At 42.8% G+C, this 12,972-nt stretch overlaps 1 protein-coding gene across 6 annotated transcripts in view; it reads left to right on the plus strand.

The window, feature by feature from the left end:
• The window catches only part of Sh3rf1 (SH3 domain containing ring finger 1), a 151,542-nt gene that overhangs the window by 97,197 nt on the left and 41,373 nt on the right, over positions 1–12,972 (plus strand). For 5 of the 6 annotated variants that reach the window (XM_070016503.1, XM_070016506.1, XM_070016507.1 and 2 more), the window contains exon 5: positions 8,052–8,354. The exons of the other annotated variant lie outside the window; for it this stretch is intronic. In XM_070016503.1, coding sequence (XP_069872604.1) covers positions 8,052–8,354 — 303 coding nt within the window. The remainder of the gene's footprint in view (positions 1–8,051; positions 8,355–12,972) is intronic. 6 annotated transcript variants of the gene reach the window in all.

The following is a 12,972-nucleotide window of genomic DNA, read 5'->3' on the forward strand; positions in this document are numbered from 1 at the left end:
GGGGCAGGAGAGAGATGGTATCGATTACCTTACCTTGCTGTTTTCAAGACCCCCCCGCCACCTGGGTGGGAGGAAGGTGGCATTATAGTGATGCCCTCTTATCAAAGAATGCAAAAGTTCTTCAAAGATTGACTAGAGATGGAAAGTCTTTGGTTGGAGAGAGGGAGTAGGAGAAAGAAGGGCTGCATAGCTGGGCATCGGTGGCTCACACCTGTAATCCTAGCTACTCAGGAGGCTGAGATCTGAGGATCATGGTTCAAAGCCAGCCTGGGCAGGAAAGTCCATGGGACTCCTATCTCCAGTAAACCACCAGAAAACCGGAAGTGGTGCTGTGGCTCAAGTGATAGAGCATTAGCCTTGAGCTGAAGAGCTGAGGGACAGGGCCCAGGCCCAGAGTTCAAGCCTCATGACCGCCAAAAAAGAGCTGGGCGCTGGTGGCTCACGCCTGTAATCCTAGCTACTCAGGAGGCTGAGATCTGAGGATCATGGTTCAAAGCCAGCCCGGGCAGGAAAGACCGTGAGACTCCTATCTCCAATAAACCACCAGAAAACCAGAAGTGGCGCTGTAGCTCAAGTGGTAGAGCGCTAGCCTTGAGCTGAAGAGCTGAGGGACAGCGCCCAGGCCCAGAGTTCAAGCCCCACGACCGACAAAAAAGAAGAAGAAGAAGAAGGGCTACATAAATGGCCCTAGTTTCTGTCCCTTGGAATGCTTGTCTTCCTTTTATGATAAAATTTCTTGTGTGTGTCTGTGTGTTGTATCTGTGTGTCTGTGTGTGTGTCTGTTTGTCCTTTTCCCCCTTCCCCTCAGGAGTTTTCTTAATATATTTTATACGCGCGCGCACACACACACACACACACACACACACACACACACACACACACACATTTATTTATTTATTTATTTATTTATTTATTCATGGACGTAGTCCAAAGAAAATTTGATATTCTACCTCTCTCTTTGTTCAAAAACATTGGTTATCTTCTCAATAGAAGGGAAGATTTTTAAGAACCCCATTAGCTCTGAGCTGACTCATCTAGTCTTAGCAGCCATTTGGACAAGGTTGACATGCCTCGTAGCAAGCAGAAAGTTTTGATTGAAGTAAGTGCTGAATATAGGATTTGGGGCTGGTTTTCACACTTGGTGTGTTGTAGGTTTGTAGTGAATTATGCATTCTTTGGTAGGTTTCTCACTTTATTTTGATTCCCTCTTGTTTGTTTGAAGTATGACTCAGCCAAGTTTTTCAACAACAACAGAAAGTATTTAACGACTTACTCCTTTGCTGGGATAATATAAACATTTCTTATGTGCAGATGGTGCGGAGTAGGAGTGGTCTAAGGCACAACTGTTGTTACTCTTCAGATACTGCCAGGAAGAAGGGCAGCATTTGTCTGTCTTTTTTTTGCCTGAGACTGGGACTTAAACTTCATATCTGATGCTTTCACTCATTGGCTGGTGCTTTACCACCTGAGCCAAGCCTCCAATCCCTTGTCCTTTTTTTCAGATGTTAGTGGTTAGTCTTCTGAGGACTTTCTTCCCTACCTCATCTACAGTGCAAGGCCCTGGCTGCCAGCCTCGCCCCCCCCTTACTGCACTGCAAGCACACCATGAATGCAGTGAGTGGTAGAGAAGACTTGACTGTAGTCAGAGGGCCAGGATTCAAATCTAGACCTCCCTTCCCATTATCTGACTGACTTTGGACCTGGTCTCCTCCTTTAAAAATAATAGTACTAAAACCTTTCCATAAGGCACATTGATTCCAATGGTTAAGAACAATGTATGGCACCCCGGGAGGGCTTTACAAGGGATCATTAGTATTATTATCACCATTGTGAATCCTTCAATCTGTAATCCATGCATGTTGTTTTGTTGCCATGGTTACCATTTGCCCTACCCCTTTCCCAATTAGAATGTGAGCTCCCAAGGACAGTATGTTGTCTTTCTAGGTTACCTTCATCTTTGCACAGTGATTGTTCATTCTGGGCTCTCAATGCATGCTTGAATGGATGAATATTTACTCAGAACGTGTAGAAAGTTTCTAGGCCAAAGCCAACCTGGTTGGTAGATTTCAAATCTTTAAACTAAAAATTTCAACTAGTATTGCCATCATTCTCTACCTGAACATATATTTTATTATTGGTTTTTCTTGGTGTTATAATCTTTATGCCCTTCATGGGCTCCTTTCTCTTAAAAAAAAAAAAAAAAAAAAAAAGGCTGAAGGCAGGTTGGGTGTGGTGGCGCAGCCCTCTAAACCCCACCATTCTGGGCAGGAGAATCATGCGTTCAAAGGCAGCTTGGGGTCTGTAGTGAAAGTCTGTTTGTAAATAAATTCATTATTTCAAAAAATATAGCTCAGCTGAGTATTTGACTAAGCCATGTTTAGATTTCTGAGACTAACGTAGCGTCATATTCTGTAGATGAGACCCAACAGTCTCTACTGATGATGTATTATGTGTAATGTAGAAATGGCTCCCCTGTGGGAGGGGGCAGGGCTGGAGAGATGTTGGCTGAAGGGTTCAAAATTTTAATTAGGTAGGATCCTGTACGTTCTCCTGCTATGGGACAGAATGTCTAACCAGCTTTAAGAATGGAAAATCAGATGTGTTGGACTCAGGACCAGTGGCCTTCAGTGTGGGACCTCTAGTTCTCTCCTCTGGGGGTTAGGAGATGGAAAGATATTTGTCTTGGTTCCAAAGAAGAAGTGAAGGCTTAGGTAAATACTTTGAAGTTGCCAAGGTGACTTCTTGCAGGACCTAACAATAGCAATGTTAACTTCCTTTCCTTCTTTTTTTACTCTAAAGCCTTTCCTCTGCAGAGTAGTGACAGCAGAAGGGGAAAATAGTAGTCTGATCTAATAATCCAAGAGTTGATTGAAGTATATAAAAAGATATCCTGTCATTGATAGTTAAGGTTGCATTTGTTTCTTTTTAAATTTTTTTTAAAAGTGTAATCAATCTTTATAAAAGAAATTTAGGGGAATTGTTTTGAAATTGGAAAGAGAAATTACCGTATTGATTAGCATCCAAATGCCCCCTTCAACTTTGAAGTAAGTTAATTTAGGGAAGTGAAATTTAGAGATATTGTTGAGAAATCAGGAAGGGAGAATTACTCTGTTGCTTAGCACCATCATTTCTTCCTTAATTCTGACTGAATACATTGGGTCTGCTTTTGAGTCGTCTTTTGTTAGTGTTGCTTTTAAGCACTGGGGGCTGGCCGGGTCCCTAGAGCAGCTTTTTCATATCTTGTGAATGTTACCAGCTTGATAGAAGTAATTGCTGCTTTTCCTTCTGCTCTACCACAATGGACGAAGGAAAATGATCACTAGCCCCGGACAACTGAAAGGCAAAGTCAGCTCTCTGAGCTCCAAGAGCAGCAACCTCATAACTATACTACCACAGACAGACCCCCTTCTGCACCGAGTCACTGAGATTCATAAGACACTTCAATGTAGTTTATGCCCCTTCCATTATTGAGCAGCCGCTTTCTAATTTAAGAGATTCCTTTTGTTTTCCAGGTGGAAAGCATTCTGGGGCTGAATCGGTAAAGATCAGTTGAGGTTTATTGACTTTTTTCACCCATGAATGGATAGTTTCCTGTACTGGGTGTTGTTTCATGGGACATAAAAATGCAGATCTTAGGCCTGGCGTCATCACAGACTCAGGATAGTGACCAAATGGTGTCTAATAATGAAGCAGTCCCCAGTTCTTCATTCCTCTGCAGGGACCAGGGCCCCAGCTTAGTTCAGTTGATCACCCCTGGAAACATGCCTTAGAATTGCCACCTTTACTGCTCATTTGGGATATTTGTTTGTGTATAGACTTGTTAAAAAAAACAAAACAAAATTTAAAAAGCCCTGCCCTTGCCCAGATAGCCGTTCCTGGTTGCTCAAGCCTGTAATATTAGTTACTCAGCAGGCTGAGATCTGAGGACCATAGTTCAAAGCCAGCCTGGGAAGAATCTGGGGGACTCTTAAATCAACAAGAAAAATGCTCAACCTGTAGGTATGGCTCAAGTGGTAGAGCACCAGCCTTGAGAGAAGATGCCAAGCAAGAGCAGCTAGATGCTGAGTTCAAGCCCAACACACACACACACACACACACACACACACACACAAATTCACTTTTTAGCCAAGTTTTAAATAAATACAATCATTTCTCATGAAGCCTTTCCTTCCTAATATTTCTAGGCAACAAAGCAGATCCTGTAAAACCAAAGCAAACCAATGCTCTCCTTGCTTCAATTATCTATAATACTCAGTTTCTACCATTGTTGTAGACCTGGAATGCGCTAAGAGTATTGTTACATGTGTAGATAATTTATTTGTTTTTCCTTTGTTCCTTGAGAAGTATTACCCATAAAGAATAGTTTAAATTATTTTACTCCTATAATCTAATCATACTCCAAAACACTTGGAAAGGAACGGAATAAATTTAAGTCTCACTGTGTATAATTTTGATTAGTAGCCATCCATTCATTTGCCTTTTGCATCTGTGATGTGTCAGGTATGATTTTTGCCTTTCTCCACATAATTATAGTACTACTAACCCTCAGTGTTTTGGCTACCTAATAAGCACTCAAGTAGCTAGACCATAATTAAGTTAATGGTTTTGATCGTTTTATTTTTAGACAAGTGTCTTGTTTAAGGAGACAGCCAGTGATTGGAGGATGAGGGTGGCCTGTCCTGCCCCTTGCTCTTCTCTCTTCCGAGTCAGAGGACTGGCTCCTAACAATGGCTACCCAGTCACTCCCGTTGCCCAGCTTGGCTTAGGACACCGTGACTTCTGAAAAACTACAAAATCATTTCAGGTTCTAACGTGTGAAAGGCTAAATGTTTGGAATGATTCACTACCCAGTTTCAAATAGCTGAGGTTACCACAAATTCATCGAAGCCATCATGCTTCAATAGCTTTGAAAATTTTTATGAGAGAATTTATGATATTGCTCTATACATTCAAGTTACTGGGACTAACTAAGGCTGTCATCGGGTGTCCTATGAAGAAGACGGCATGAGTTGTCTGTGCTGTTCTGGGCCTTTGTGTGCAGGGATAACTGGAACAGAAATATGTCCATTATAAAATCAAGAAAAATTTCTTGGTAATGGAACAAAATGTTTCACAAAACATTCTACTTTCCCTAAATGTAATAGAACATTTCTTTTTACAATAAAGTCTTAACATACTGAAAAATGGTAAAGATCACTATCTTGTGCCAGGTTTCCTCTGTGTGTGTGTGTGTGTGTGTGTGTGTGTGTGTGTGTGTGTGTGTGTGTGTGTGTGTGTGTGTGTGTGTGTGTGTGTGTGTGTGTGTGTGTGTGTGTTGGTATTGAGGCTTGAACTCAGGGCGTGGCTCTCTCCCTTAGCTTTTCAATCAAAGCTGTCACTGTACCACTGAACCAATGGCTCTTTGAGGTGGTTCACTGGAAATAAAGAGTCCCATGGACTTTTCTACCTGAGCTAGCTTTGAACCCAGATCCTCAAATCTCACACTTCTGAATAGCTAGGATTACAGAAAGACGTGGGCCGCCAGGGCACAGCTTGCTCAGAGCACTTTTAACTTGGAAGATCATAGTTAGGTAAATGTCACAGAAAGCCCGTACTACTCAGTTCAAACAGATGTTTGCACATTTCATCAAAATCAAACTAACAGCTGTCAGACACTTTTTCTCATTGTTACCAATAATGTATACTTACAACAGAGCCTTTTTAACTTTGTGCCTGATTTGCCTGATGCTTTCACCAAGAGCAATCAGGATTTTCTTTGGGACTGCCAAAGTAGCCACGATCACTGTTACGAATCCTAACTGATGAGTGGCTCAGTGATAGAGCACTTGTCTAAACACATCTTGGCCCTGGGTTCCAACCCAGCACCATGGGGGGTGGAGGGCATGTATAACAGCACTGAGTTTGGTAAGGGGAAAATGAAGTTGCTTATCAGTCTGCTTTGCTCCCTGTCCCCAGCTCCATGTGATTCCCTGCAGTTTGTCAGAGCTCTGTTCTGTGTGTGTGTGTGTGTGTGTGTGTGTGTGTGTGTGTGTGTATGTGTGTGCGCCTGTGTGTGCCTGCTACTCCTGGGTGCTGTCTCTGAGCATCTTTTGCTCAAGGCTAGTACTCTACCACTTGAGCCACAGCACCACTTCAGGCTTTTTTTCGGATAGTTTATTGAAAATAAAGGTCTTAGGAACTTTGCTGCCAGGGCTGGCATTGAACCACAATCCTCAGATCTCAGCCTTCTGAGTATGAGTAGCTAGGATTATAAGTGTGAATCATCCAGGCCTAGCTTAGAGCTGTATTCTTTAGGCTGGAGTTACTCATACCCCAATGAGTAAAGTCTACTTGGCTACCTTTGGGCATTTGATCTTCTTGGAGACCACTCAGAAGATGGGATGGTGAGACTAAGATAGGATTTATAAATGTGGATCTCCTAACACCATTGTAGTGTTCCCATAAGACCTTTTGCCCAACTCATTCTTTCATCCCTAAACACACTGCAGAAAGCTTCAGGATCATCTTTCTACTGCTAGTTGTCCCCCACCACGCCATGTGTTGGTAACGTGGTATTCTGGCCTTGCCACCGATTATTCTTGAGAGCTTATTCTATGAAAACAAAACCAAACCGTCCTTGAAGTGAAGAAGAGATGTTCGTGTTTGGAAACGATTTGTCCTACTAATTGTGGCTCAGACAAGTCACCTGAATTCCCATCCCCAGGAGCCTCTGGAACACAGCTTGCCGTGTTTGTAGAAGCGCCGGGCGGCTTTGGAGCTGTAATTAGCACAGCTTTGGGATCATGGGAAAGCAAGTTTATTTCTTTGTTAAATATTGACTGATAGGATTTCCATTATCCTAGTAGAGCAGAGTCATCCAGGAGGTGAGAAGACAGCAGTCCATACAAATTGACTAGGAAAAAGCTTAGATGAGGGTATGTTTTTAGAAAGGCATTGGTGAAGTCTGACTGACTGTGATGCTGAGATAGAGAACTTTCTATCTCTGAATGTTACTTGGGTGACCTGTTAAATGTTTACTGTGGAAAGTGAAGCTAGGCATTCAATGGTTTTCCTTTACTACCATACCTTATATGAAGTTTGTGATCACTGAAGCTTTTTGGAAATGTTTCCTTTGCCCTCAGGGAAAACAAAAAGCGAATGTTCTTTCCTTTCTTGCTGATCTTATCAGGCCAGCCAGACACTGACCCCTTGTACCCTGACTTTACAATGGTAATTTTAAAATAGATCTGCATGGTAGCTTGCATTTCATGGCTTACCCTGTTAGGATTTAAAATTTAAGCAGGCATGAAGGTCATTGACACCATCACCTGCCCAAAATGTTAAGAATTTCATCCAGGGGCTGGGAAGGTGGCTCAGTGATAGAGTACTTGCCTTGCATGCATGAGGCCCTGGGTTCGATTCCTCAGCACCACATAAGCAGAAAAAGGTCCAAAATGGCACTGTGGCTAAAGTGGTAGAGTGCTAGCCTTGAGCTGAAGGCTAAAGGACAGTGCCCAGGCCCAGAGTTCAGGCCCTATGACCAACAACAACAAAAAAGAACTTCATCCAGTCTTTTTGGGGGAGGGTCCCCCAAGATGCAGATAGACAACCAAAGAGGTCAGTTTGTTTGGGGGAGGGGTACAAGTATTATTCCTGAAGTGTTTCATTCTTCACTCTAGCTCTTTCTTACCAAGAGTTGCCCCTCATGACTGGGTAATAGGTTATACAACCCGACCAAAACAAAACAAAAAACAACCCTGAATTCCCTATTGACTGATTGCTCTAGGCTGAATGCCATCTGTGAACTGAGTGCAAATGTTAAAATTAGATGTTACGAATATTCTTAGGGAAAAAACGTTTGTACCTTGGAGTCTGCGTTGGCATTATTTATTCTTGATTCAGTATCTCCCGCAACATGGGCACCATGAGGTCTCAGTATCGAGAGAAGGAAACATCGTCCGCACAGGCAGATGTTGAGGTGCTGACTTCAGATTTTAGATAAAAACAGGTTGGAAATCGACCTCTGAGAACCGTCTCACCTTGTTGTGTTGGCTTGTTGATGCCTTTTGCAGTTTAACTCGGCTGCCAAGCAGCTGATAGAATGGGATAAGCCCCCCACTGCAGGAGGGGACGCGGGAGAATGTACCTCGGCAGCGGTCCAGGGCAGCGCGGCCCCCAAGCACTCCGACACCAAGAAGAACACCAAAAAGCGCCACTCCTTCACCTCCCTCACCATGGCAAGCAAGTCCTCCCAGGCCTCCCAGCACCGCCACTCCATGGAAATCAGCCCCCCCGTCCTCATCAGCTCCAGCAACCCCACCGCTGCCGCCCGCATCAGTGAGCTGTCTGGCCTATCCTGTAGTGCACCTTCTCAGGTGAGCCTTCCACATCTGTTCCCTAGCTGAGAAACATCATGGATTTCAAACATCTGGAGACGGGTAGCTTTCCTGGCACAAGCTCTGTGAGTGTGTGTGTGTGCTGGTTGGTACTGGGGCTTGAGCGCATTATTCCTTGACTTTTTTGCTGCAAGCTGGCACCCTCTCACACCTTCATTTCTGGTTTTTTGTGGGTTACTTGGAGAAAAAGGTCTCACAATTTTGTATGCTCACTCAGGCTTTCAACCGTGATCCTCAGATCTCAGCTTCCTGAGGATTGTAGGCATGGATTATAGGCATAGGATTATATGGTGCCTGGCTTACAAAGCCTTTCTTGATGCTGTAGTTGGAAAGATGGAGGAAAGAAGTATTTTTAGTGTTATCAACCCAGAATGAAGGACTCGGTCATCTTCAAAGGAAAGATTAAAATGGTTAAGATGAGCTAAATAATACCAATCAGTTTCACCATTCATCTCTTAGTTTTACAAAATGGCGCAGGGCTAGTACTTCAGGATATCTTGCCAACTAAAACTGGATCTCTACCCAACTTTACATGCTCTAGATACTCAATATTTGCAACTTCTTGTTCACTGATGTTTAAGTTTCCCCATCAGAGTCACAGAGGGGGGAAAAACAAACCATGAGAAGAAACATTTCATTTGAATTAGAAATTGACCTTGCATTTCTTAAAGCTCCTTAGCTCATCAAGACTTTTAGACTGTCTTTTAAAAAAATGAGCTACACATTGTTCTTGTGTTAATAAAAATGCATCAGACGATTGCAAATTTTCATTCATATGGCAAATGTTTATTGAGTAGCTTAGTTATTAGACCCTTCTAGGTACCGTATATATTAAGATCCACAAAATACAGGGATTCCTTGAATCACACTTGTATGCTGGACTACAAAATCAGCCTAATTATGACCTTTGCCCTTAAGGAAAGAGCTGCTTTCATTATCCAATTAGATAACCACTGCATCTGTCTCAGTCTAAAGGTCAGAGTCTAGTCTAAAGCAGCCTGACTCAACAGGAGAAATTTCCTTCTTGTCTTAACGTATCATTTTGTAAAATGCATACAATATATTTTACTGTAACAATATAGTTTTGGATTTTTTTCTTTTAAAGGTCAAAAATGAAATTATTTCCCCTTGAGGGAAACAGAAGAGAGAGAGAGAGAGAGAGAGAGAGAGAGAGAGAGAGAGAGAGAGAGAGAGAGAGAGAGACATATAGTCCTGATGCTAAAGATTTAATAAGTGCCTATATTTAATAAGCTTATTACAAATTGCATAACAATTTAGTAAGTGCCTATATCAAATTATAGAATAAAGATTCACAACTGAGAGCCAGGCACCTGTGGTCATACAATCCTAGCTTCTCAGGAGATTGAGAGCTGGAAGATTGTGGTTCAATGCCAGTCCAAACACAAAAGTCTAGGAGATTCTATCTCCAAAATGACTAGCAAAAGGCAATCTAGAGGTGTGGTTCCAGTGGCAGAGCACCAGCTGAGCAAGCAAGCCGAGCAAGCTTGAGGCTTGTGTTGAAGTACCAGTACTACAAAAAATAAAAAATTAAATCACTTCTGGGGACTGAACATGCTTGCTAGGCAGGCACTCTACTATTGACCCATGCCTTAGGTCTCTTTTTGAATCAGTTATTTTCAAGGTAGGTCTTGATTTATACCTGGTTGAGTCTGGGCTTCCCAGTCTCCCACTTGTTGGGTAAAGAGGTATGTGCTATTGCACCAGCCATCCTGCTTCCCAGCAGCTGGGATAACAGGTGCACACCTCTACACCCAGCCATTGGTTAAGATAGGAGGCTCTCACACTTCTTTTTTGTCTGAGTAGATCTCAAATGTCAATCCTCCAATCTCTGCCTCCCAAGCAGCTAAGATTACAGGCTTGAGTCTAGCTAAAACTTTCTATTTTATTGAGGACACATACACCCCCCCCCCACACACACACACCAGCCACACACACAGACATGAAGCAGTGGTCTTTGTTTGGTTTACTGGTAACTTCCCATATGGAAAATATATCATAAGCATTCAATAAATATTTGTTAAATGGATGCATCCATTGAAAAATGAGAGAGAAATCATGAAACTAGTCCTATGTAAAAAGGTAGCCGAGGACTATGGATCAGAGCAGGAGTTTGAGTTGTGGATCAGAGCATAAAATACCAAGTGAGATAAATCTGGAAAGATTCCACATGGGAAATCTTTTAATCCAGTTTTGGAGAAGAGGGCTGGTACTAGAGAACTCACTAATAGAGAACTCACTGATTTTCACAGTATTTGTTTGTTTGTTTGTTTTATCAATCTTGTGAGCTAGCAACATTTGCACAATGAGGTTTTCTTGATATAAAAGACAGACTTCTGCTAAGAATAGTGACAACACTGAGCTTTGAAAGTGTGGGCTGTCTTTTGTTTTTTTTCAGTAGAGAAAATTAAAAGAGAAAGGAAGTTGAGCTGAGTTGGTGACGTTTTCTGCAGAGGGGTCAGTGGGCAGGTGAGCACATGTCTGGTCCTGCCACCCTGGAGCTGAGAGTGAGCACTTCTCAAAGTGGAGCTATTTTTGTTTGGGCTTGAGTAGCTTAGGAAACAAGGCTCTTTCTGTGTTCTATTAAAACAGTTTTCAGCCATTCCCTAACCCCCCTCCCCCTCCCCCCCCCTCCACGGCCATTCCAGTTGGTTTGTTTTCCGTGGTAGCATTTTGCCTCAGGGAAAGGTTATTTCTAGAAGAGGATGGGAGGTGTTTGAAGTGCTGCCTGCTTTCTCCTGCCTACGTTTACAGAAAACACTGCTTATCTAGGGCACTGTGTATATTGGGAGGAACCACAATCCACAGGTCCACAAGAAAGCTGCCCTGAGTACTGTAGTCTACTAGATGCGCAAACACTGCCTAACGTGGAGCCCAGTGCCTATGGGGAAGGCTATTTGAAACAGGACTGACCTTTTCCTACACCTGGCAAAGGACCTATCTGTAGATTTGAGTGAGGCCTGAGGCTGAATTTTCTCTTTCTTTCCCTTGGTCGTTTCTGTCTTCCTTTTCCTTATTCAGGGTCACCTTCAGTCTCAATTTTTTTTTTGTTTCCTCCTATTTTATTCTTCTTCATATATTAGTTAGGGTTGGGTTTCAGTGTTTTTCTTTGATTTGAGATAGGGTGTTGTCACTCTCCTTGCCTAGAGTGGCCTTGAACTTGCTGTCTTTCTGCTTCTGTCTCCTAAGTAGCTGGGACTGTAGGTGTGAACCATCACACCCAGGGTGAATTTCCAAAAGCATAAACTGTAAGATACCTTTTAGGCTGTGTGCCAATGGGTTACCAGCACATATGTGCATGGGTATCTCTGTGAAGCCCACAATGGTATAAGCAACCAGGACTTTTGTCTGCTCCTCGGACCACACTTGTGATATTTTTTTTTTTGGCCTCTGTCATTTGGAGAAGTAATTGAATGATATTAAGTGTTTCTGTGGCTACTTCATACTGCCCGTGGCCACAGGGGAGACAAGAAGGCTGATCCAGCTGGGTACCAGTGGAGAACTTCAGCTTGAAGCCAGGCTGGGTAGAGAACTCTCTGAGACTCTCAGCTCCAATTTCACCAGCGAAATGGTCAACTGGAGGAATAGTGTAAGTGCTAAAGCACTAGTCGTGAGCAAGCAAGCAGGGTGAGCAAGAGGTCCTGAGTTCAAGCCCAACCCCCCCCCTACACGCACACACAAATAAAATTAAAATAAAGGCCCATTTTTGACTCCGGTTTACTTTTCCTAGCTGTATCCTCTTCACTAGTCTCTTCTGATAGAGGAGACTTGAACTCATTCTTGCAACTCCGTGAGAAGAAGATAGCAGGTTAACAGGTTGTCCCTGTTCATGCTCGCCCTCAGCTCATCTACTTAGGCTTCTTGTTCTCCCTTGTCTTTCTTTGGTGGTTCCTCTTCCTTTGCTCTTGTGCTCACAGTGGCCCTGAGCGGTGATTTCAAGAGTCTGTGTTCTACCTGTCAGTGCTTCACCTGTGAGGACAAGAGACCCAAGGCAGTCTCTGGCCTATCTGTCTCCTTCACCAGAGTCCAGAAACAAAGTGACATCCTGCAGCCATGGTCACTCATTGCCAATTATTTTGGCTCCCACAACTGGGGTTTTTAGAGAAATGTGTCTGTTGATAATAAAACCTGTCTTTGATGAATTTGAAGGAGCAGGCCCAGGAAGCTGTGGGTTTTTTTTTTCCTGCCCCAAAGATTCTTTAATAATAATATCTACTTTGAGATGAGCTTTGTTACATAAGTTTTTGTGTGTACCAACTTGCAGATGTTCTTGAAGTATGTATATCTAAAAAGATTTATTGGATGATATGGCTAAAGGCTGTGGACTTCATCCTAGAGTAAAAAATCAATGTGTTTCCTATTAGAAATGGAATGGAAATAGATTTTAGGAGACAGGAGAGACGAAGGCAGGGTTTGGGGAGAAACTCTTGTTAGTGGAACCCCTGGATCAACTTAGGTTCAAGCCTTAGGATTCATCAATATATGGGATAGCAAGTACAGATCAATTTTTTTAAAGGTTATAAAATCTACATATAGTTCTACAGATTTATTTGTGAAGATAAATCATGCCATAATGCTT

The sequence above is a fragment of the Dipodomys merriami genome, unplaced genomic scaffold, assembly GCF_024711535.1.
Source record: "Dipodomys merriami isolate MVZ:Mamm:240054 unplaced genomic scaffold, mDipMer1.0.p SCAF_12, whole genome shotgun sequence".
NCBI classification, from domain to species: domain Eukaryota; kingdom Metazoa; phylum Chordata; class Mammalia; order Rodentia; family Heteromyidae; genus Dipodomys; species Dipodomys merriami.